The sequence below is a fragment of the Halictus rubicundus genome, chromosome 12 (genome assembly GCF_050948215.1).
Source record: "Halictus rubicundus isolate RS-2024b chromosome 12, iyHalRubi1_principal, whole genome shotgun sequence".
NCBI classification, from domain to species: Eukaryota; Metazoa; Arthropoda; class Insecta; order Hymenoptera; family Halictidae; genus Halictus; species Halictus rubicundus.
Window position 1 is genome coordinate 14453444 of NC_135160.1, and position 25540 is coordinate 14478983.

The 25540-nt window shown below is 41.2% G+C and overlaps 1 protein-coding gene across 3 annotated transcripts in view; it reads left to right on the forward strand.

Annotated features, from left to right (window-relative positions):
- The window catches only part of Scar (wiskott-Aldrich syndrome protein family member 3 SCAR), a 52756-nt gene that overhangs the window by 24071 nt on the left and 3145 nt on the right, over window positions 1-25540 (forward strand). Inside the window, exons 1-8 of one of the 3 annotated variants that reach the window (XM_076798500.1) lie at window positions 16538-16697; window positions 18816-19149; window positions 19277-19430; window positions 20411-20525; window positions 20801-20833; window positions 22970-23265; window positions 23981-24291; window positions 24929-25351. In XM_076798500.1, coding sequence (XP_076654615.1) covers window positions 18876-19149; window positions 19277-19430; window positions 20411-20525; window positions 20801-20833; window positions 22970-23265; window positions 23981-24291; window positions 24929-25351 — 1606 coding nt within the window. In that variant the 5' untranslated portion in view covers window positions 16538-16697; window positions 18816-18875. Of the gene's footprint in view, window positions 1-16537; window positions 16698-18815; window positions 19150-19276; window positions 19431-20410; window positions 20526-20800; window positions 20834-22969; window positions 23266-23980; window positions 24292-24928; window positions 25352-25540 lie in introns of those variants that run through there. The other 2 variants (XM_076798499.1, XM_076798502.1) reach the window with 2 other exon arrangements.

Consider the following 25540-nt stretch of genomic DNA (forward strand, 5'->3'; position numbering starts at 1 on the left):
CCGGGTGCGTAAAATGGACGTTAACCCAAATAATTAAGCATATCGAGCAGGGTGACCGGCCCGTTCATTATCTCGTTGCCATCGCACCTTTGTCCCACGAACTCTCTATAAACGTTGCGTAAATCAGTTTAGGGAAGCAATATTCCTCGACGCAATTAGACGTGCTTCTCGACAATTTAGGGCAACATCCGCAACAACTCTTGTTGGTGTGTTCATTCAGTTTTACCAATTCTTCCTAGTTCTGATAATGAAGACTCAAGAATTTCTTTCGACTCTTGCAAGATTCAGAATTTCCAGATATTTCAGATTTGATTTCTTCAAGCTTTGTTATACGTTTGGTATCATAGGACTGTTATACAGTACTACCCAGCTATAAGGACTCTGCAAAGAGATCTAAATTTTTATGTAGATTCAATTTCTTTAAGCTATCTGGTTAAATTGAAAAATAATCTATTGCCTAATTCTGTAAGTTTGATATCATAGAGGCTCTGTACAGTACTGCCTCGCTATAAGGACCCTGCAGAAACCTCCAAATATTTTATGTAGACTTAATTTCTTCAAGTTCTCCGTTTCAATTAAAGAATAATCTATTGCCTAATTCTGCAACTTTGATATCACAGGGCCTTCACACTCCCCAAGGACGCTGCGAAGATTTCCACACACTGATTACTTCGGTGAGAATTTACTTGAATCCCAAAAGCTGCTGGAGAAGGAGCTAGAAATACTCAGAACGGCTGAACTAATTGCAGAAACGTGTCTCCTGCACCCTGTAAACTCTTCCCAGCAAAAAGGGGATTTCCTTGAAGAATTCGAGATTGTAAGAGAGCGTTCGTAAGCAGATCAACCGTTGAAATTTTAAGAATCTGTTGTTCGCGTGTAGATTCCAGATAGACTAATGGGGAGGGTGGGGGTGTAAAATGAATTTACGAGGAGCCGTTTATGTCTCGGATGCCGGGATTCGTCGAACTTGGAATTTACACGAAAACTCGCGTTTCTGTTTGTAGATGAAGTCGATAAGAGCGAGACACCGGCACGAAATGTGTGGCACACGAACACAGCTCTGGATGTTGTGTCGTGCAATAAAGCAGAGTTTGGGTTGGTTCGCAGTGACTCACGATCAGAAGGGAAACCGCTTCACGCCTGACCAACAACGACCACCCAGTTCTTGGTCCAATTTACCAACCGGCTTGATCAATATTGCATGCGGCCCTACTACCGAACTGTTAAGAAATGCTTTTTCATTGTGTGTGTGTGCATGTGTGCGCCCCTCACCCCCGTGGGACACACGCGCATCGAATATCGATTGCAACTGTGCGCGACAGAGTTGCAATTTGTTCTACAATATTGGTAACGTGTTAATACAGGGTGACTAAAGTGTTGCACCTCCTCGAGATGGATTCCTGAAGTCGTTTGAAGAAACTTTTTCCTTTGCGAAAATGTTCTCGACGGCTTCATTGAGCAGTTATTAACGAAAAACGTGGACCAATCAGAGCGCGGCTTCAGCGGACAGATTCCGGCTCGGCCAATGGCAACGCCACGCTCGGCGGGACCCGCCCGCTGTATCCGCGCTCTGATTGGTCCGCGTTTTTCGTCAATAACTCTTTAACAAAGCCGCGAAGTATATTTTTGCAAAGGCAAAAATTACTTCGAATGACCTCAGGAGTACAACATTTTCGGGACACCCTGTAGAGACCGTACGATATCAAACAAAATTGAGCAGCAATTTTCCCTTTCACTTCTAGTTAGTATAGTGTCTTGGACTATAAAAAAAAAGAGACCATCACCGTGCGACAAAGAGACAATTAGGAAGTAATTAAATTCTGAGACAGCGGAAAATTCTAGGCAGCCTTCAATTACTAAAAATCTTGGTTACTCGAGTGACGTGTTCTCCGGCTGGCAGAGGTTCCACTCTAATTAGTCGGATAATAAATAGCGATTATTTTTAATCGCTGTGAGACTTGAGAAAAAAAATATGCTTGTAATCGTTAACGAACGATTCTTGTTTATAATGCGGGGGGTGTGAACGCGCGTCAGGCTCACGAACGCATGATCACGGGAATCGGTATCTGTGTTAGTTGTGGATACGAGAATGACGTCATACGCTTCCCCTTTTATTAGAAGAGGGGCAGCAGAGTTCTGTTATCGAAAGAACCGACGCATTACGCCCCGATACACGTTTCTGCCAATTTAACGTCCGCCCTGGGGTGAACAATGCCCGCGACAGACCTATATCCTTTCAACGAAAAAACACCAGGCCGATCGATCGATCCCAGAGTTTCGCTGACTTTTTAATGAAACGAGAAACATTCGGTTTGTTTCACGCGTATTTTCAACGATTTTCCAAAACGAATTCTCTGCTCTGGTGTCGAGCGCCACAGCATTTAATAAAACAATTGAAAACTAACGAGGAGACTTGGGCGAAATAAACATTTTCCGCGTGAATCGCCAAAAACAGAGAACTCCATAAAACTGTGATGTGTGAATGCGAGAAAAATCGTGTGACCGAATTATTTTCAAAGAAAAGAAATTCTTTTGTTAAGGGTCTTGTCGAGCTAAAAAATAGATTAGAATGTACATCGAAATTTCATTTGACAAAGATGTTTGTAAACGGATAAGTAACTCGGACTTACAAAAAATGTTCACACGAAACTCAGCTCAGTTATCATTTTAGTTTCGTTATTAACGGTTCCGGTTCGTTTTTTCTCGGGAATTCATATTGTACACGAATCCGAGTTGGCGTATCGTCTACTTGAAAGGGACTCGGAAAACCAAAGGGTTTCCTTGACGTCGCGAGGAGGTCAGGAGCTTCTTGGGCGTGAAATTTAATGAACTTTTCGTTCGGTAATTGTAACTAACCGCTAATGAGAACCGGGTGTTCTCAAGGGCGTCCGTTCGTACACTTCAGACGTCTTCTTGGCGCAGTAACCCGAGTACAGATGTTTTAGCGAGTGACTTTCACTTACACTGTGCCGAGGAATTCAGGGTAATGAACTTGCAATGCAAAGATTAAGAGATCGCTCCTGTACCAGTATACATACGTACATACATACATACATGCTCAACAATTTTGATTTTCTTTCTTTGTACAAAAATTTTCTGCCAGCATACCGGCGGTCAGGGTTATTATTTCAATTTTACCGTTTCATTAGGAAATGATTCGATGGTATCGTGTAAAGTATAATAACTGTGCAGGGACGCTGGCAAAACAGTTTAGTCATCGGAAATGGAAATGCATTCGCGTGGAACCTCTTGAATCATGGCTCTCGTGTGACATTTTTCTGCGTGCGCAGAAGACACAAGCAGAACGCGTAGCATAAACACTTGATGGGAAGATTTGCTTGATGCTCTGCTAACGCGTACCCATCGGTATAATTTATTCAACCTGTTGTTAGTAACCTCAACGACTCATATCCTTCCTCTATCGGCGACCTAAATATAGAGAGATGAGCTACCTGAGCGTAGTTCATCGACACGACAACGCGATCATACTGAAATTATACTGCCGGCAAATGAGTCTCTATTTATTAACAAAAAAGCACTGCTCAATGCAATCATCTTTATGTTCCATTATCATTTAGGAGGATTATAGGAAAGAGGCAAATTTTAATTCGTTATCCATAGGTATTTTTTCTTTTTGTTAATAATTTAATACTTTTTACTGTAATATGTTTCACTGTCTAACTGTAAATTTATTTATAAGGGATAAAAGGTTATTTTCTGGAACTAAGTATGTTGTCTGTATGTGAGCAATTTTTTGTTACATCTTTATAAAATGAATACAATTCTAAAAAATGATTAAAGTTTATCCACAGTCATCAGAGACAGACCCAGTTTGCACAATTTACTATAGTTCACTTTTCATGCATCTTGGCAGCCAGTATTTTATCACATCTGGAAATTGGTTGGTATCCAAGTGACACAATTTTTGCTGACTATTTTAAAAGCTGAAACACAGGTTCTGGCTCAACTTCACCTCAGAAAACCAGAAATTTTTAACTTCTTTTTTCTCGTAATTCTGCAGTTTGGCGAGAAAATACCGAAAATCCAAGCTTCAACCCTAGGAGATCACTGGTTCAAAAATTATTCGTGTTTAAAATTGAACGATTTCTGGATTTCTTTTCTACAGTACGAATTATGTTCCGCAGGAACGACATACCTATTTAATTATCACAAGAGAATTGAGTAAAGCTATTACTCGATCGCATATCGATGACTTCGTAAGAAGAAACCTTTCTCGAGCATCGCGTGACCAGTGGCAGGCAGTGCACGATTTCAAAGCATAAATGGCATCGTTTATAGAGCTGTCGTGCCTCCGAATTGGGAACGTGGAGACAGAACTGGTGCATGTCATAACAAACTTTCTTTTAAGACACTATCGTCGTCCTGTCAAAACGTTACTACCTACTCACGGTATTGCCTCTAGACTGTAACATCCCATACGTGTTTACATCCTGTCCCGGAGCTTTTACTACCATCGGGCTAACGTCAACCTTGAAATAACCGAAATCAATCGATACCACATCGACATAGACATTTCTCATTTTAATCTGCTGTCTATATCACGAATAATTATTTGTTGATCATTTGTATTTTCGGAGCAGCCACCACAAATAATCAAATTAATTAATCTTATTATTTAATAAATATGGGACTGCACTGTACTTGTTATTTGCTCATTAAATCATTTTTCCTAAAAAACTAAACTTTCTGCCCTTAAACTTCTCATATGGTTTACAATATTTATTTCTTAATATCGTGTTTTGGACATATATCGAGTAAACACTGCACTATAAAAAAATATCTGAAAATGTAGATACATTCTTGTTATCATAAATTAATTTAAAATACGCACTTTTGGCAGTTTTGTAAAATTTGTATTTGACATTTCACATCTGCAGTCTGGTCGTTTCAGCCCGGAGTGAAACTGCAACCGTTAAAGAAAACACGGGCACGCGATGGACGCGAATGTTCTCTGTGTTAAAATTACGAGCGCCAAGTTCTAATCACTGCGGTCGTAAGATAAATTACAGGGACAAAGGGGGTTAATCCCGAAGCACGGTCCGCAAGCGCAATACAAGCTCGCCGTAAGCGCTGACCGATTCTACTGCGGTCACGTTTCAAGATTAAATTCTGCAGGTAGAACAGCCGGGGGAACGTACCGGCGATATTCAATATCTGTCTCGAATGTGCTCGATTATCGGCGCTGCGGTGGATCACGTAAATAAAGACCGGACGAAATGCCGCGGCGGATAGCGGGTGTCCGTCGAGTGGCTTCTGTAAATGTCAGAAATAGCGTTTTATCGAGGCCCCGATGCCACGGTCAGGTATCGTTATCAACAAGCCGGAATCGTCGGCACGTTAGCGCCCAAGACGCTATGTGTATGTGTGTTGGCGTTCTGGTGTGTATCTGCTTTTCGTCGGTTATTGCCTCCCCGGTCGGTCGCTCGTGACTGCAACGTGAAATATTTAACGAACGGGAAATTTAGGTCGTGGTACTGCGCCAACTTACGTGTACGTGCTACTTGGCCAGGTAATCCGGGACACACTGTGTTCCGCCAGTTCCGACAAAACGACGTTCACCTCGTTCTCGCGCTCAGATTCCCCCGCAAACTGACATTTTTACCGTTCTCTCTATCTCTCCGGCCGAACGCTCTTCCTTGAACAAGCCGAAAAGATCGAACACAACCGGTCACAACTTTTAACACCCCCGAATGCCCTTCTGCATTCTACGATAATCGCAGACATCAAGTTTCTTTGACACTTCGATCGCCAAACTAGGAACCCCAAACATTCCATAAGATCAAAGTAAGTTATTTAACACTAGAACTACCGAGCATTAAATGCGACTGACGAGCAATAATAACTGACGTATATTGCTTTGTAACAGTGACAAGACTGCCCAGTCAGACTTCATACAACTTTTGTTGTAATATGTGCTTCAATGAAGAGGTTCATTAAAACATTTTTACAATTTCAGTAATTGCAACAGGAAAATTAGGAACCAGTCATTTTGACTGGTCCGGTAGGTCTAGTGTTAATGAAATAAAAATTGCAAAAAATTAAATGTACGATACTGAGTAATCCTCCGACTTTTTTGCACGTTACAGATCCTAATCAAGTTTAGTACAATGAATATATCAACGAGAAAATTCATTTTAAAACATGCACGAATAATTCCGTCACCCACATCTGGGTGACGTGGCATTCTACGTGTTAAATTGTTTGGAACATTTGGATTGTTTAGTCTTAAATTACGTACAGTTAACCCTTCCTTTAAAGGGTTCAAGTGAACAGTTTTATCAATCAATTACACAGAGTGTGCCCGCAATGGTAGGTTTTCGAGAAAATTGGGTCTGAAAACGCAACGAATACGCTGATACGAATCGTCCGATACGTCTGACCACGACCATCCAATTCTACTTCCCGTGTAAAAGTTGGTCCACCAAAATTTGGGTATTATTCTCGGCGTTTTACAATTATGAAAAGAAGTAGCACACCATCGGCTAGCTCTCGTTTCGCACAACAGATTTAGAAAATGTTTATTTTGCACAAAAATCTTAGATCGACGACTTTTGACGCTGAAGTGTCTCGTGACGATTCGATAGATAGGCACGCAACATGACACAAAAAGGAGAACATCTGTGTGAAATTGCACTCTCTCGATACACACTTGAATTTCGCCGAGCCGCGAGAATGAAGCATCGCCGGAAAAATATTTCGTTCAATCCAATTTGGGCTCTCCTCGAAGCCACGCAACGTCTGTCTGACCTATTTCGCAAACACTGGTAATATCAGGGATCAAGCGGCGACTTCGAGCACTATGGAACGCGCATGAATGCTTGAAATCGGGTAAAATCGATTCGCGCTTTTATTCGATTTCGGGGAAGGTTCTGTCGACGCTTCACCTACCGGAAGCTTGATAGTAGAATTTCTAACACTTCCGATGCGGAGCTAATTGTTTCTGCGTTTGAACTTCGACGAAAAGTGAAACGGAAAACGAGACTAAATCAGCTGCTTATGTTTGACGAGAAGAATTTGCATTTGATCGATCACCTATTCCATAGAATTTCAAACGCTGTATCGTGTCGCTGAATATTTTTAACACGATCATTGAACTGCTCTCTTCCCTTCGTAATTGCGTCATTAACTCGAAGTCACCCCGTACACCGAGCCGGGAATTTCATTAGTGTTACGCACAGTGGTTAGGGCCGGACTGTACTCTCGAGGTAAAATGGCGTTAACTCTGTCCATTTATGGGGAGCATAATGGGCCGCGAGAGGTTCGTTATCAACTTTTCCGCGATTACTTTGGTTCCCACACGGTGACGCCGGTCTGTTTTTCTTCGACTTGTTCTCGGCGAACGGGTCGCTGGAAATATCCTTGTTCTGGTAATAGTGGTAGCCTAAACGAGGCGACACGGTCTGTGGGACAATCGAAAGATGCGTCCGGTTAACCGGCGTTAACAAAGAGCTTATGGTAATGGCCGACGTGCAACGATTTTGCAATATCAGCCGAACGACGACGCCCCGCGTGTCTCGAATCGAATCTACGACGACGTGGGACCGTGAACGGTGAACGTTGCACGCGCACACGCGTGGAATTCCGCGCGTTTCCACCGGCGGTGACATTCCTGAAGCCTCTCCGCGCCGCGTTTTGCCTCCCTCTTCGGACAATTGAGTCGCAACGCGTCGCGCCGACTATTTGTCGATCCGCGATACAGTCGACCGAGCGAACACCTTGCGAAACCCCTCGCAGACCTGCGAGTCGAACGGGACGCTTTTGTAACAGGTCATTGTTTTCGATAATTAGCCCTCGACTCGGCGGCCGTCGTATCAATCTTTCAAATCGATGCGCCTCCGTATTCATCAACGGCCGCTTGTCTCGTCCGACATGCTAAATTAGCCGGCGCCCTTTGTTCCGGACGAAACGACAAAATTGGCAGCATCGAAAGTTAGGGTCGAGCATCGATCGTCACCGAACACTGCTCAAATTGCATACAATATTCGTACTGTCATAGGGACACAAGAGAAGGTGAAGGAAATACTGGCTGAGCACGGGAGGGGGGAAGAGTGGATGAAAAAATTAGAGAAAAGAAATACAGGACGGAAAGTACAAAGGAGAGGAAGAGAAATGAGGAGACAGGCGTGAAGGGAAGAATCAGTGAGAGAGGGTGAAAGCGAAAAGAAAGAACATTCACCAGTCAACTGTGGAATTTAATTGTAAAAATCCCTCACAGGGCGGAGTTAAAATCGAGCAATGACGAATGTATACGTCGAATGCAGGCCAAATGCCGCTGTTATAAATTTTACGAAGAAAGGAAATCAAAGTGGGAAAGAATTACATTTTTATTCGATAAGAAATTAACAATTCGTTAACCGTTAACCGCACCGCAATAGAATTTTGGATGACGTGTATACACGCCAAAACGCGCTTAACTGGTTAAAAAGAAAGAGCATTGTAAAGGGAAAATAAATACATACATATTCATAATGTCATTCGGTACTGTTTTTCGGCGTTTTCTCGAAATATGTCCACAACGCGGGTCTCCCCAGGGACATATATCGGCTAGAAGATACTATTCTTCGATAGTCGACTGGCCTCGGTCGCCCGAGAAAAATGCCACGCATATATCGGTGGTAGTCCCACAAAAAAAGTCATGAAAAATAAAGTTTTGTTATTGGCTGAGTAGATGGATCGGTTCGAATTGGAACGACCCTGGGCATCGAGGAGGGGAAATGGAAACGCATTAAACATGTTTTTCTTTTAATTGGCTGACAAAGGGATGAAGACCTTGAAGTGGCGAATGAAAATCTTGTTAACACTTTCTCGGCCGTTAACGTACGTCTTTTGGAACGCTGTAACGCGTTTATGGACTTCGTCTGCTTCTCACACTGCTCGGTGAAATGTATATGACGAGAGGCTACGGTAGGTGAACGGTACATTTCCGAGCCGGGTATATGGGTTTCTCGTATGCGCATGGTCTCATGGTCGCATGGTCGCATGGTCGCATGACCATATGGGCAGCATGTGCAGGTTCGGTTTTCATAGGCACACGTGCGAGCCAGAATGAATCGAGTTGAACGTGGACACGATTAAACGACCGACGGAGCCAAGTCATTGCCACTTGCTAATGCGTGTTAAGTAAATTGAAATAACGTCTGCGGTTATTGTCCACTGTGCTCGAGCGATTCTTGTCGGTCGAGCGCATGGCAGCGAGAGTTATTAGACATTGCCAGCGTCGAACAGTGTTTGCGTTTGTCTACGGGCCTGTTGTTCCTACAAATTTTCAGAGAAACGATCAAATGCAGTCAATCAACTTAGGTGCAACAGCAATCGTACGAAATAGAGGAGACGAATCGAATGATTTGTGCTGCTAGCCTAAACTACTGGAACGAATCGAACGTTTCCATCCAATGCTTGTGCAACCTCTTCAAATATTGAGATGGAATGCTGTTATCAACCTCATTGGTATCTTTTATCGGAGATAGCGTTCGCACGGTGACGCGAACGTAAAAGCGCGGTCGCGCAATCGGATGAAGAGATTAGGCCGGCAATCTGTCCAACGGCGAAAAATCGTTTTTGCAAACCGTGTCAATTCGGTTGCGAATTTAAGCGCAAATCGGATCCCCCGTTAAAACGCCCACGCGATCGGTCGTTCGCGAATAAAACGAATGATATAATAACTGGAACCAGTCCGACGACATTTTCGTCGATTATTACACCAGATTTCCGAACTTGGCGCCCTGGCATTCGAGTCACACTTTTTGCTCGTCTCCGGCTGAATAAGGTTTCGTCAAAGCTTGTGCAATTTTATGCAACGTTTAATCCCATATTTGACCGTAATTAAACGAACCTTTTCTGATGTAACGTCCAAGTTGATCGACGTGAAAATTATCATCTTCGTGTACGTATTCGCGTCTTCGGGATTTGCAAAATAATTGGCACGTTAGCGACAAAATTATGCTGATTCTTCCAACGACGTTTTTCGGCGAAACTTTAAGAAAGTTTACTTGACACGTTCGTGACGAATCACATGGAGAAAATCAAATTAATTTTTTGCGTGTTGTGTAAAACTAGCCCACTACTTTTTTGTGAAATAAAAATTGTTCAAAATAATTGTAAGAAACCGAGGTTAGATGAAACTACGTTTTCTTTTTACTCGTTTCCAGCGTTTGCAGGTTTATTGCTCGAAGATTGTGAAAACTGCTCCAGTTAATTATTGAACACGTGTTTCTTTCGCGGAGATTCACAGATACAGAAAAGAAAGTGCACTCTTCTTCATCTGGTATTCTAATGGACGCGAATGGTAATGGCAAAGAGTAGTAGCTAGGATGAGCTTGTAATAGTGACCTTTAAATGTTGCTTATATTGCGCAAGGCGATCTGCAGATTTCGGTCGAATTCCCATTCACTAGACGTTTGAATGAACAGATCCTTTTACTCTGCTCAGCGAGAAGTTTCCAATTTAATTCCTCGCGATCCTATCGCTGTGCGAGATAAGTCGTTCATCTTGGAATCTTCGGTTACATCTTGAAATTGGAATTCTGCTGACTGCAAGTTTCCGACGTATTTGCGAAACGCTCGTAGTCAGTTGCAATTCATAACTTTGCGAATATTAAAGAGCGCAGCAATAAATCAAACGTGCAGTAATCTCTTTTATCATCGGTACATGAACCACTACTGTTAACAAATTTTTGAGGTTGTCAACCTTGAAATTGATTCATTTTCTTGCGTGTGAGAACCAAAGAAGATTTAGGTCTACAAATTATTGAGTTTAAAAATTTGTTAAATCGACATTTTGGAAGAACAAAAATTCGTTTCGTGCTAAAATTTTGCCCCCAGTTTTTAACCCTCCGATAGCGGAGTCCAAAGAGAGAAGGAGAATCGAATTAACAGCTACTGCATTAGGAACGTGTCTGCAACCTCCGAAAATATGTTTCAAAAAAAGATTCTAAACATTATCAATTATATAGTTACAAAAATGGACCGCTGTCAGTCTGCAAAATCAATTTCTTCTTGCATCCCGGTTTCTTGTTGCACGAGTTTTCCTTAGGAAATTATAATTTAAGTGTCGACTTATTTTTGAAAATCCGTTTCGATACTTTTTCGCGTGAACCGAGGGTTCTACAGTAGAATGCAGCTAGTTGCAATTATCCGCGGAATTCTTACCGTATTTCCCGCGGTGGTATTCTCGTTTCTGGGATCGATGAGAACGTTCTCCGTTTTCAGTGTAAACGTCACACGAACGGTGTATTTTTCATTAACCCGAACATGGAGGCTCTTCCGTTCGCCGGTCGCCGGTCGTCGTTGAATCAGTAAATCCCTACTTGGCACCAAACGCGTGGGAGCGGGCAGAAAAAGCAGATACTACGATGTGTAAGGTCGAGGGGGGAGGGGAGAGACGGCTAGGTGCATGGTGACTCATATAATACTCGCATAATCTACCAGACCGTTTCACTAGAATCGTTGCCCCTTCGTGTTCGCCAGTTGCGGTCGAATATCGGCATCGAAATTGCAAATGAACTCCAGATTTATAACCGATTTCATGCCCGTAAGTCTTGGTTTGAACGGAGCGCGCACAATTTGTGACAAATCTAGCCAGGATTATCCAGGAAATTGATCCTGATCATCGCAGGATAATAAAACCGTCAGGACCTCAATAGCCAAAAAGAAGAAGATTTAGTCACAGACAATAACGAAATCCAATGACGAACCATTTTAGTTTTTAATTATTCTTTTAGTTACCAACATATTCGCGATATTGTCCTGATTAAAATGAGCCCAAACATGACACAATTCCGAGCATATTTTCCTGTTCAATTGACGATTCAATAGAACCTCGATTATCCGAACCGATGACATCTGAATTCTTCTCTAAATATCTGTTCCACATGACAACAGTTTTAATGGAAGATTTATAGTATAGCAACTAGTTTCATTATCCGAACACTCACGTTCCGAAGGTTAGTTCTGATAATCGAGGTTCTGCTGTTTCATTAATTACACAAGTAAATCTTATCCAAATTGAGACATGTTGGGTGTCGTTTGAATCAGGAAAGTTTCATACAAAGAAATCATTAGAAACCAAATGGTTTTACGATTGGATCGGTATTACTGAAAATTGAATAGTTCAAATAAAGTTGGATACAATTTCGGCTATAAATATAGGCGAGATACCGGAGAACAATTAACTAACAATTCTCGGGTCACCTGAGTAAGTTGAAAATAATATATTGATATTCCCAAAGTATTGATTATTATTCTCGTACAGCGATGGTGATTGTCCGCATGAAAATTGTGTTCGCATCCGGCATACTTCAGATGATAATTTCTACAACCTAGCATTTTCTTTCATCGATCGGTCGAGTACGATTTTTCTAGATGGAAATCAGGGAAGCGCTATGAGTCATTGTGTTTGCTGCAGGGCAGAAAAGATGTGTTCGCGTGGGTGAGAGGCGAATCGACTCGGATCGCGAGATTAATCCGATGGAAAACAAATATGGCGGGGTAGAAACTGGTTCTCTCCGATATGATTATAATGTTCGCGCCACGGTCCACTTATATACATGTATTGTTTGTAAGGGCTTTCGAAGTCTGGCATCGCACGATGATTGATGTGCCATTCAGCGCAACGTTTGCTATACTGTTTTGATTCGAACAGAGATCTAACCCGTTGCGAAAAGAGAAAGCGATTAGCCTCGATCAAAGTCGTAGTAAAAGTTTACGCTAACAGACTTTTGAACAAGGGGACATCCCCTGGTCCATCGGTTTTCATCCTTCTCGAACTTTTATAGTTTCTCACAGACTTTTTTCTAATGAAAACAGAGAGATACAAGACTGCAAGCATCTTTTATACGAAAGCAAATTAGGTGTGTGGGTTCATTATTATCTTCCTTACGAAATGAGTATTATTTTTATTATTCTGATAACATAAATTATAAAAACTGCAGCAAAAGAATTTTAAAAGCAAATTAGGTGTGTGGGTTCATTATTATTTTCCTTACGAAACGAGTATTATTTTTATTATTTTGATAACAACCATTATAAATACTGCAGCAAAAGAATTATTTACATGCGCATGTTATTCGGAAGATGTTGTTTTAGTTACAATATTTAACTATAATAAATGGTACTTTTCATCAAACGCTAAATTCTGATTTTGTGTAAATGAAAAAAGAAAAAAAAAATGTATAATCTTGGAAATACGAACTGCAGAAAGTGTTTTAATGCAAAACTAATGTGAGATACAGTTTCTGGAGTTTATAAATTTTGACGGACGTTTCCCGGGATACACGATTTGTTGCTCAATACGCGTTTTGAAGTTTCCGTGCACGCTATTGGTCACCGCGGAGAACGATCAAGCCCACAATCGCAAGAAATCATTGCAAAAGACTTTCTACTTCCCGGGGCCATAGTACTCGATCGTACAATGTAAATGTCAGCCCACACGTCGACGCGACTTCAATCGAAGGGCCCCATAAACCGTGAGTAACGATATTCTTCGTTGTACCATTCACGTAAACGCAATACTATCCGTGTCAGCTGGAGTTACATCATCTATACGCGAACGTGTTTCACTATACGGCAAAAGTAACCATCGCAAGGTGTATCAAATTGTTGAACAACTGTTGGTTAAAGGTTCAATGATCGCTTTCAATAGACATTATAGTAGAGCTATTATACGTAATTGTATGGATCACTATACTGTGGGTGCTTATGCAAATTTATGTGTATTTATACATTAATTCACCGAACCTATAATTAAAGATAAGTTTATGTACTTTGTTAAAGGTTCATTAAAATTTATCAGTCCATTAACTGTACTGGAAGGTAGAAAATCGCATAGAAGTGCAAATAATTTCCTATCACTATTCTAATACTTCAATGTATTAAAATTATCTTATCTGCATCTTGCAATTGGTACACTTTTTGCATATATGTGAAGAAATTTCTTCAATAATTTCCTATCAAAAGCATCTTTGCAATTTCTATGTTAATTTCTACTTCTATATTAATTCTATAATTTCTAATATTCCAACTTTTATCAATCTTCTGTCGTTAGGTAGAATGGCTAAACTTTACTTCGGGAAACCAGAAATTTGTAACTTTTTCAAAAGGAATCCTGTAGATTTTGACGAGAAAATGCCGAAGACCTAAGTTTTAATCCTAGGAGATCAGTAGTTCAAAAGTTATGCGTCTGTAAATATGTGCGATTTTCAGCGTTTTTGACGTCGTGATTACGATGCGCAAACGCAAAAGGGTTTTTGGCGAGCTGTAATAAAAGTCCGACATGAATAGGGTCTCAAAGGGGAGTGAATCGGGTAACAGGAAAAAAAAGGGGAATATTAGGGAAATGTCTGTGACACAATATTCTGTCCGAGGACGTATCCAAGCAACGACTCCTGGAAACAGAGGGATCGGAAAGCGAAAAGGGGAGGGCTAACCCTAACAGGTGCCACCTGAGCCTTTTACTCTGTTACACGTTCATAAGTGACACAAAAGGCGGGGGTGGTTTAACGAGGGAACGAATAAAGCTGAGTTTACCCGGGGCTCCGCTAATTAAAAGTACTTTGTTCACTGCATATTACTACGAGGACGTGGGGCGGGCCATCATTAGGCGCCTTCGAAATTTTTAAGTCTGCGTTATTCATGAGAACTGTCCTATGCGTAGTTCTCTGCAAGATGTCAAATTTTTGAAACTAAACATTTTCTTGATCCAATTTCTATACCATTTTTAAACTAAAATTTTCACAAAACTTGGATCACAGCCGGATCTTCTCAATTGCGTAAGAAATAAAATGTGAAATATTCTACTTTATTGTAAGCATAGCTTTCTCGAATTAGAATGTATCCTCCACAAGTCGCATAGTCGTGTAAAGCGAATTCCAATCCGATATCCTGTTATTTTCTTTCGCCTTAACTGCCCCTGATCTCGAGCTGAATATAATTCAGCGCGTTCAGATTAATGTTAATAAAAAAAAAAAAAAAAGGAAAAAGAATATTAGGCTTAAGCTGAACACGGTACGTATCGCGGATGTTCATCGCAGGTGCAACATCCGCTAAAGGAGGATAAGTCGGCCGACTTGTGTTTACTAATTGGTAATTAGAAGTCAGTGGCATAGTAGCGGTACCTTGCCCGGTAGCAGCGACGTGTCCGTCGTCCTCCATGTCGTTGCCGACGACGACGACGACGTCTGGTCATGGTCGTATCATTGACCTTGTCAGATATTGCAAATGGTTCTTGCTTCCAGCAGGCCTCTTCTTTGTCATTCCATCGATTCGCACCGGCTGCCACGTGGGCCAAGGAGTTATCGTCACCTCACCGACAATTATTTCATCGACAATCGTTTCACCGACACGGTTACATCGACACGATTACATCGAAACCTAACTTCGCCGACAATATTAACTCACCGTCAGTTATTTCCCCGACAGTTATTTCACCAATAGTCATTTCATCCACTGATGGTTTGCATGTAAACATTGTCGGCAAAACTCGGTATCAAGGAAACCATTTGTCGGGGAAATGACTGTCGGTGATATGAAAATGTCGGCGAGTTAATATTGCCGGCGAAGCTAGGTGTCGATGAAACGATTGTCGATGAAATAATTAAAAACGTTCGTTTCGAACGGACAATTCTTGCCTCCACGAATAGAGAGGGCTCTATTCAAACCGAATGCTTCGACGATTTGCAGTTGAAGATAAAATATTAATTAATCGATTCCCAACGTTCCTACACACTTTTATTCCATTTAACTAGAAATATTCTACTATTTATTTCGCGTATTTCTGTAACAGAAGATTCTGATCGAATTTAATATTAAATCTGCCCTTGTCGGTCAAACGACTGGTTCCAAACATTTTGTTTTACAATTATCGACGTTGTAAAGATGCTTTGAGAAATGTTTCTTTTGCTGACAGATCGGAAGGCGGCTAATTACATTGAAACGAGCTTGTAAAGGATAGGGAAAGCCAACGTGTTTCGATTCCGTGACGGTGCGCAATTTTTCGAGCGGCGATTTCAGCCTAATGTCTCCTTTAAAAAGTAACATTCTCATAGCGATCGGCTACGAGATCATGTTCCTTGCACGCAGGGGTTGCACCGTGTTTCACGCGCGGCCGTTCTTAAGCAGCTAATTATCGTCGCGTATTGACCCTGAAGAGAGCCGTGGCGAACGATAAGAGGCAACAACCGGGACAAGTTAATCGGGGCCAATGGGATCGCGACGGGGGGACTAAGCAAGGAAAGGAAAGGAGTCAAGGCGAGGCCGCAGTCATTGCACTCGTTAGAATTTCTTCTCTAGATTGAAAAGTGCGCCATCGACAAATCTAGCCGCACATCTCTCTCTCTCTCTCTCTCTCTCTCTCTCTCTCTCTCGCAGTGCAAATCTCGAAGGATTTCCTCCGCGGACACGAACGACGTTCCCGCGAATTCCGCTTCTTCTGCGATATGTCTATGCTCCTGTCTCTATGATCCACTCGTAAATTGACCCTGAATGTTCATGCAAATCCCTCGCTCCTAGACGCTGTTGCACGGAGACCACAACAATTTACGAAGAGTTTATTTCATCAGTCGCGAGTCGCATGCGAACGTCTGCGAGCGCGGTGGATTGCTTCACGGAAATGGGAGTCGAGTGAAATTTTATCTGTTCGGGGTTCCGTTGGTTCGGTGGAAAATAGATTACTCGACTTCTTGGGTAATTTTATTTTACTCTTTTCTGCATTGAGTTTTAAATGATCACCGTTTGAAGCGAATTTTTGGTACAATTTGGAACAATTGGATTGACCTAGTTTTACGAGGAAACTAACGAAGGAAGAGGCCATTTTGTATATCTCTTGTGGTTGACAAAATACCGATAATATCCACGTGTTCTATCGCTCGCACACTGCGGTTGCGTAATTAACATTGCGAGCATCATATTTATTTTAGCTCGTGCATCGCGGAGCCACGTAATGCGCGAGTTTGCAGAATAAATTAGTCTCGTTCCGAAGACGGTAGAACATTTAGATGCCAGCGGCGGCGTTAGGTTACCGATAGCTATTATGCGACGTAAACAGCCAGAAAAAAGTCTGCCGTTCTATCAAAATACATTTCAATTTTTATTGCAGACAGTAATCCTGTCGATAATGTATCATTTCAAATCTATAAAGTGCTCGGGTATTTGTTGTATTTCGAAAAACGTTTTCCACGAAGAGAGTTATAAAATTATATATATATATATATTTTTAATAATTCACGAACTAGTCCCGAAGCATTTTATTTGTCGCTCTGACAATGATACGACACTGAATATTATGCACGAAACGAACGAAACAGAAATCGTGATGTCAAAGTAAAATACAGATTGTGGTTAGCAGAAGTAGCAGCAACTTCCTGCAACAACAATTACTCATCCAATAAGATAAACGCCCCATTTCATCATTTACCACGAGCTGCTCGCACGCCATATTCTCGTCCACATTCCTAAAGAAAAAATTCACACGAAAGCACTTGAAAGGCGAGTCTAAAATTAATTCATCAATTTTCCTGTTTAAGCGACACTTTTTGTCGGACAAGAAATTAATATTTCGGTTAAAATTCGTAAAATACGAATTTCTCATCAGCAATTCAGCCGTTTTCGGCTGAATAAATTTGTTAAAAGAGAAAGTACACTTTTTTCCATTAATCTTTCTTACAATCAACTTGCTACATTTTTATCTACCACGATAAAAGTCCGCAGTCTACCGATAACAAGAGAACAAAATTTTATTTTCGCTCAAAATAACATTCGTATCCGACAGATTTTGTTCGAAAGGGACTAATAATTTAATTTGTTCTATCATCGATGTATACGCGAAAGTATTTTTGGAATGGAACCAGGTTGAAACTGGCGTTTCTCCCTCTCGGATTTAAATTCTAAATGACAAAGTCAATTACGGTTAAAATATTCCCGAGTCACGTCGAGTACGTTCGGTAGTGGGTTCGTTACGAAAGCGACGAAATGAATCTGCGAAAATACCACGTGCCGCAGAGCGAAAAGATAGCGACTGTATGCGCTGGGATTAAAGTGATCATCGGCAGATCGAATATTCATCCCGTTAACAGCCTCGGGTGTAGCCGACGTGTTCTCACAAAGAGCGTCGAGTGTCGTCTTTTCCGCTCGTCCCCGTCTACTCCGTTGCAAATTACGTTCCCACGTGTGCGATCCTGTACCGAACGTGCTGTCACGAGGTTGTCGCAATCAATCGATATACACGGTGCACCGATAATTTTCCGATAATTCAAATGCTCGTGGTTTCACCGCTACGCATTCTGTCGATAGCCTCACCTTTCCGAAACTGCACGAAAATCTCTGCCTACCTAAACGATAAAATTCACCAACTTGAAAGAATCAGCTGAAAAGAGAAGTCTGCGTCATCGTGTTCATAGTTAACGTTCCCTAGACCGCACATCTTCGTGCGAAGGGAAAAATTTTCGAAATTAATCGTAAGACACGCGAGTTAAAGAAAAATATATTTTTCGTGCTAATTAAACAAATTTTCTATATTAACTCTTTGCACTCGAAGCTATTTCAACTCCAAAACGAAGCATTTCGTCCGACATAGAATATTTCCCTTCTATATATTTCTTGGCACGTTGTACACACAAAAATGGCACAATTTACTCCTACAATAATGCAATGTTTAGTAATTTATTAAATAATGATACAGCAATTTTTAGTGGTGCCTTACAGGCACTTTCAAACTTCAAATTTTTCAAATCCATGTTAAAGCCGAAGATATTTCTGAAAATGGACATTTCTGTATTAACAAACTCTGTATATTGGCTTTTGCAGGTCTGGAGGGCCTGGTGAGCGATTCCTCCGCAAAACCTAGGAACCTTGAAAACCTAGAAGATGCCGTTGCCGAAGAGGTTGGTGGAACCGGTGCTGGTGGCGCGTGGCACCATACCGGAGAACTTTCCGCTGCCGTCGGAGCTAGAGGCCGTGACCAATGGCACTTTGGCGAACACTATTAGGCAGCTGTCCAGTCTGTCGAGGCACGCCGAAGATTTGTTCGGGGAGCTCGCGAGGGAAGCTCACGGGTTAAGCGACCGAGCGAACTCGTTGCAGGCTAGGATAGACCGGCTGGCCGTGAAGGTGACCCAACTGGACAGCAACGTGGAGGAAGGTACGTTGAACAAGTGTACACAGAGGTTGGAGCCCTGCCTAAGCAACTGACTCCGATTAGTGTTATTAGCGAGATAATCGTAGCTGATTCCATAGAATTAATAATAATTCAACCTCGTCGTTTCCAGTGTCCCTGCAAGACATACACATGAGGAAGGCGTTCAAGAGCTCGGTGGTGTTCGACCAGCAGGTTGTCTCGAGGGACACAATGCCCACGGCGATGCTGGAGACCTACCATCAATGCGACACGCCACCTCCTCTCGATAAACTTAACGTTTACAGGTATTTATGCGCGTCCTCGACTAATTTCACTTAGCGCTTTCAACCGTAGAATTACAGTCACGGCGCTCGATCTATGCGGAAACTTCGGGACCGAAAGTCACTTGGGCTTCTCTGTTCACCGAACGAACACACCTTCCAGTGAATAAACTTAGTTCGTATTAAACGAGAAACTAATTAGAAAGTTAAACAACGATTCGTGAATTCTAATTTCGACAGACTTGCAACTGAAGTGTTCATTCACTGGACTGGTTGTCTTATAATGTGTATCAGTGAGACGATGCTGATGCAAAGATGAATCATTTTTTATGAAACTTTTACCAACGTATTCGTGAGACTTTTCTGATTAAAATGACACCAAACACGAGACCATTTGGATCATATTTGCTTGTTTAATCCACGATACAGTAGAGCCTCGACTATCCGAACTAATAAGCGTTTAAGTGTTTGGATAATAAGGTTTCTAGCTACAGGTTAAATGTTTTCTGATTTGTACAATAAATCGTGTTGTTGTTGAAAAATGTTATCGTGCTTCAAATGGTTTTTCAAATATTAACGTGAGCCACTGCACTTAAGTAAAAATTCTACTTACGATTTCATCGTTAGAATTACTAATCTTTGTACTCTGCTATAAGGAGAAATGTTATCTATATTTATAACGTTGCGATTAGATAATTTGTGTCATGGATTTCTTGGAGGGTTTTGTTAATTTATACTATGATATGTGGACTTGCTGGCTAAAAGTGGTTAGATTAAAATAAAAGGGGAAAACACTCGAGAATAAGATAGGAAATATAGAAAGACGGCAAAATAAAATAGACGATAATAACAGGAGATGAATAGGATATAGAAAAATAAAAGGGGAAATAAAAATAGGAAGTAAATGGAATTTAGAAAAATAAAATAGGAAATAACAAATAGGAGTGAAAAAGGATAATAAAAGTAGGAAAATATTAGAATAATATGCGAATTACGATTTTCAGGGAGGACGGTAAGGACGGTCTGAAGTTCTACACAGACCCTAACTACTTCTTCGACTTGTGGAGTCAGGAAATGCTGAAGGACACCGAAAAGAAGCTGCACGATCGGGGGAAAAAGGTACGGGGCATGATTTTTTCCTGATCTCTGTGCGTGCACCTCGATTCACTCTTCTATATTATTAACGATCTATTTTCATACTTTTTTTCTCTTTTAATATATATACATATATGTATATATATTTTTTTAAATACACGTTTTGATATGCTACATTTCTCGAGGTGCACGGTAATCACGATACAAATAAATGTGACTCTTTTTTTTATTCTTTTTCTGAAACTACTACTAAGCTTGTGCTACAATTCTAACAATTGAAACTGTCCCCTTGATTATAGACCGAGTCTGAATATGCCGAACCGTTCAGAGAGGCAAGTCGATGGTTTGGATCTTTGTAGTTTTTTTTTCTTACCCTTACCACCCAGTTTTTTAATGAACTTTTTATCGATCGCCAGCCACTCACTCATACATAATCAAGCTCACTTCTTTGTGGTTTTTCATTAACCGAACCTTTTTGCGCTACGATAGAGAGATTGCGCTAGATGCTCGCTTGACAAATTTTTGTAGTTACTCGCTAGGATTAGCCAACGACATATCGCATTCTTCTAATGTTCGTCCTCGGCAATGAGTTTCGTTGTGTAGACCGAACGTTGCGCAATCGCATTCACATCGTTGATTAACTATTTCACCGACAATATATTTCATCGGTACGAAATTTTACGGACACACTGTTTTATAGTCTAGAAGACAATTTACCTGAAATTATAGTCAGCGGTGAGATCATAAACAGGGAATAGTGGAATGCATTTATCAGGCAATAAAAGATCTTGTCAATTCTTATTACTTCACCAAGATGGACACCGTAAAGAACAGTTGTTTCAGTATGATGGAGACACAATAAGTAAAAGTTCACTTGATTAACTGTTGGAATCTCATGCTAATTCATTGAATTGTTTTAGAGTAAGCATAGATTGTTCTTTTAGACACTCTTACTGAGTTTACCAATAAAAATTCCGTGTGTTGAAATTGTTTAACACGTCGATGTTATGTTAACTGTGCCAACATGCGTTAGAGTGTTATTGAAATCATAATGACCGCTTAATACACGTTTTTATCGGCAGTTGATCGTAGGTTAATTCGATGGAATATATCGTCAATGAAAATATTGTCGGTGATGCTGGTTTTAATAAAACCGACATTACACTTGACAAACTTTTTTACTGCGACAAATGAATCGACACGAATCCGACATAATGTTCAATCTACACGGAAGCACCCTTGATACGACTCCTTCTTACAAACGAGTTGTTTTCGAACTCGGCTAATTTTCTCTTCTTACCATACCACTTTATCGATATCACCTGTAATGCCGTTCTATGCCATTCATGCAACTCTTGGATGTACTACTCAATAGAAGTTTCTCATCGTCATTCTCACGAGTCATCTCTTGCAATCGATACGAAACACCATGATCTTGAGTCATTTCAGGATTGTCATTTCGTTTCTGATTTGTCGTACTTTATTCATACGTAGGAAATAAAACTTAACAACACAACGCCCTCGCAAATGTTTTGTCCGTTGTTCTAATTGTTTTTGAGAATCTGTTGCGTTATCGTTGTCCTTGTACGATGTTTCGAACAACTGTTTTTATTTCCTACAAACATTCATGTTCGGCGGTTGATCCTGTTCGTAGTAGAATCTTGTAACAATTCGTTACCAAAAATAATGTGAAATACTCCTGTCGTTGCTGAAGTGTAGCAAAATGTTTTATATAATGCAGAGATTATTATCAATTGTCTAACTTAGTTTCGTGTGACCGCTATAACACAGTTTTTCTTTAAATTGATTTTATTACTTCAGAAATTGTTATCGCGTAGGACAAATTTTTACTGACATTGAAAATCCATTTACTATGCTTCTAAGCGAGTCACTCACGTTGCCGTATCACTACCACGCAATTCTTGTAGATTGTAAAAATTATCGTAGTACATATTGACATCACTAGTAGCATTATCAGTTTACCATGGATACTGCTATCTCGCGACTATCAGTTTGCATTGAATGCCCGCGAGAAGTAAACAGTTACAAGTTAGCACCGTCATGGCGACCTGCATCCGTGTCGTTTCACTTTTCAAAATTAATGAAATCGAAAAACCCAGCAGAAAAAAAGAATACAATTGTCGCTTCCTTACATAGAATAGAAAATTGTTTTCCTCGTGAATGAGGAATGTACGGTGGACAGAAATTGTTCGTACATGGCTCAGGACATTTTTGCACATCAGATCAAATTCCGATTTTCGAGAGGAGCTTGCATGCTACACCTAAAGTCTTCACTTTAGCCACGACCATGTGACACTGTGGTAATTGAAAATCGAGTTCCTATAATCGAAATCTAATGGGTCAACCGTCGAGTCATGCTTGACCGACGAAATTAAGCTTGTCTTGCACTTTTTGCCGCAACAATCGATCGAGACGACCGTTTAACAAAGGATCTTTTTGCGTCACAGCCGCACAGGCCTCGGAACGAGGGTGGCGGTGGAGGCGGTGGCAGGCATAAGAAGCGCATAAGGCAACCGCATAGCACCAGAGAAAGGCAAAAACAGTTGGCCCTCGTTCACGGGGAGTACATTATGCCAACGCAGGCTGTGCAGTACAGGGCACCCCATAACATCCCTGATGAATCGTTGCTGGGCATGGTGATGACCGAACAACGACCGCCCAGGCCCAACAGCATCGAGCTCAGACGAAGCTACCCACCCGAGGAGCAACATCTCTACAGTCCTCCATGCTCCGATCACTATAGGTTTGTAGAATAGCTTCTAGCGTTTCTCTGCATGCAACTGGACCCTAACCGTCCCAAAGACAAACACAAGAAACTACCTCGTTACGGTGTTGAAACAGAAGAAAGATCCTCGCTCTTTTGACCTTTTAGTCCTTCAGATTCTAACGTAGCATGCAAAATGTACACCACGTCTTCAACAAAAGGAGAATTACAATTATAAAATCATTGACTATATGCGGTTTTTATGTAATCACAGTTGTCTGCATTTGCGACGAGTAGCGCAACTAAACTGTTAAAATTACAATATATTTGCATTTGCAACCGAACAAACGCTTATGTTACAAATTAATAACTACAGCAGTTCCGTATCTTCTAGAATTTGGAAATAGCTATGAAACACGAAGTCTGATCGAAGACCTTGAAAGAGACCAGGAACAATAATACATAGAGTACAAACGGTGAATGTAATATTTTTAGTAACTTTGATAGTTCATTTATTGATTATAAATTCGATTTCTCAAACACCGTTGGAAGTTCTCCCCACTCGATAGTCTTCTTTGATTAAACCCTTTGGTGGAAAATGAGGATGTATAAATAAGCTTGACGCTTTATTATAAATAATTGTTTGCGACAGGATACATGTTAGCGACCCGGAAGATCGATCGGGTAGTTGCATGGAGACGCTTTATTTATAGAGATTCGAGAGGAAGACTGATTGGCGTTCGTCTGATTACAGGGCAGCAAATTACGTCGCTCAGGGTTACGAAGACAACCTGTACGGTTCACACTATGGTCCTGGACAAGGACAGGCGGGCAGCGAGACCTACCAGAGCCCTAGTAGTCAAAGCACACCGAGTAGAAGCGGCAGATCGCGACCTTCACAGCCACCGCCAGCGCCACCAAGCAATGCTTCTAGCAATTCAACCCCTACTGTAGCTTCTGCTAATAATACGCCGACACGGGGAAGGTCGATGAGTACCAGTAGGGATACTCTGCCTCCGCCACCTCCACCTCCTGGTGAAACGATGTCTTCGCCGCCTATGAATGGTATTCTATCATACTACTTATTATCTTTGAGCCGAGGGTGATTCAAACACAAAACTTTCGTTCAACAGATGCGTTTCTTGAAGATGATTCAAGATAGAATCTCGAATAGACACTTTCTTCTGTCCTCGACTTCTTGAAATAGTCTCTAAAAGATGAACCTGAAAGATTAATTGTATATGTTCAGCTCAGTTTTGAAGCACCCTTTGGTATTCATCTAATGCGTCAACTGATACTTTTCTTATTAAGAAAAATCATTTTCATATAAGTGCATGACAATTTATAATGTTTTCATTTAATCTCTTTTCCCTCAACCAACAGCGTTCATATTCTTATAATTACTTTTAGTCCAAGTTTTCTCGTAACTACTCACCAAACAATTTTGTTCAGCCCAAACAGGGAAATCTTTGTTGAAAATATGAATTATAAAGTATCTCAAAGTGCCTGCGCAATGTCTTAACACCAGAGGCTATCGAGAATGAAAAATGATTGATAAATTGCTTGATGATAATGAGAAAATTGGACTTGTATAAGCTATGTATTCTGACTTTACTGGTAGTTCCAGCGTTGAGGGATCTTTTTAGTAATGTAGTGAATCTAGATACGAGACTTTGACCTACTCCATTTACGCATGTTTCAGGCTCAATACCGTCACATCTATTGAACAGGAATGGAAGTCGTTCGAACAGTCCATTACCCAGTCACCACTCCACGCCCACTCCGCCAAATCATTTAACGCAAATCGGAACGGATGAAACCGATCCAGCAGCGCCGCAAGATTTGCCGCCTCCGCCCCCGACTCCGGATCCCGCACCACCCACCAGACCTATTTCTCCACCCTGCAATATCCCACCCCCGCCGCCGCCGCCTCCACCACCGCCTATTGCTAATGGACCGTCGCCACAGGTGCCCCTAACCAACGGCGATATTGCCAAACTGATAGCGACCAACCGGCCCAAGTTGAAACCCCTGAAGAACATGGACGGCCAATTGAGGAAGCCCGTTAATCCGAACATCCCCCTTGTCGACCCACGAAACGATCTACTTAAAGCAATTAGAGACGGTAATTATATCCTAATTCGATTAATTAGTATTTGCCCAAGCCTTTCACTTTATGAGCCATCGTACAGTTGCTGCGCAAAAGTCTAGACCCGAGACTCAACAATTTTTTCTTTTCTATATCACACTGTTTCATATATAACAACAAAAAGATAAAAGAATACAGTAATTTAAATGGAGTAATTCGTGACGT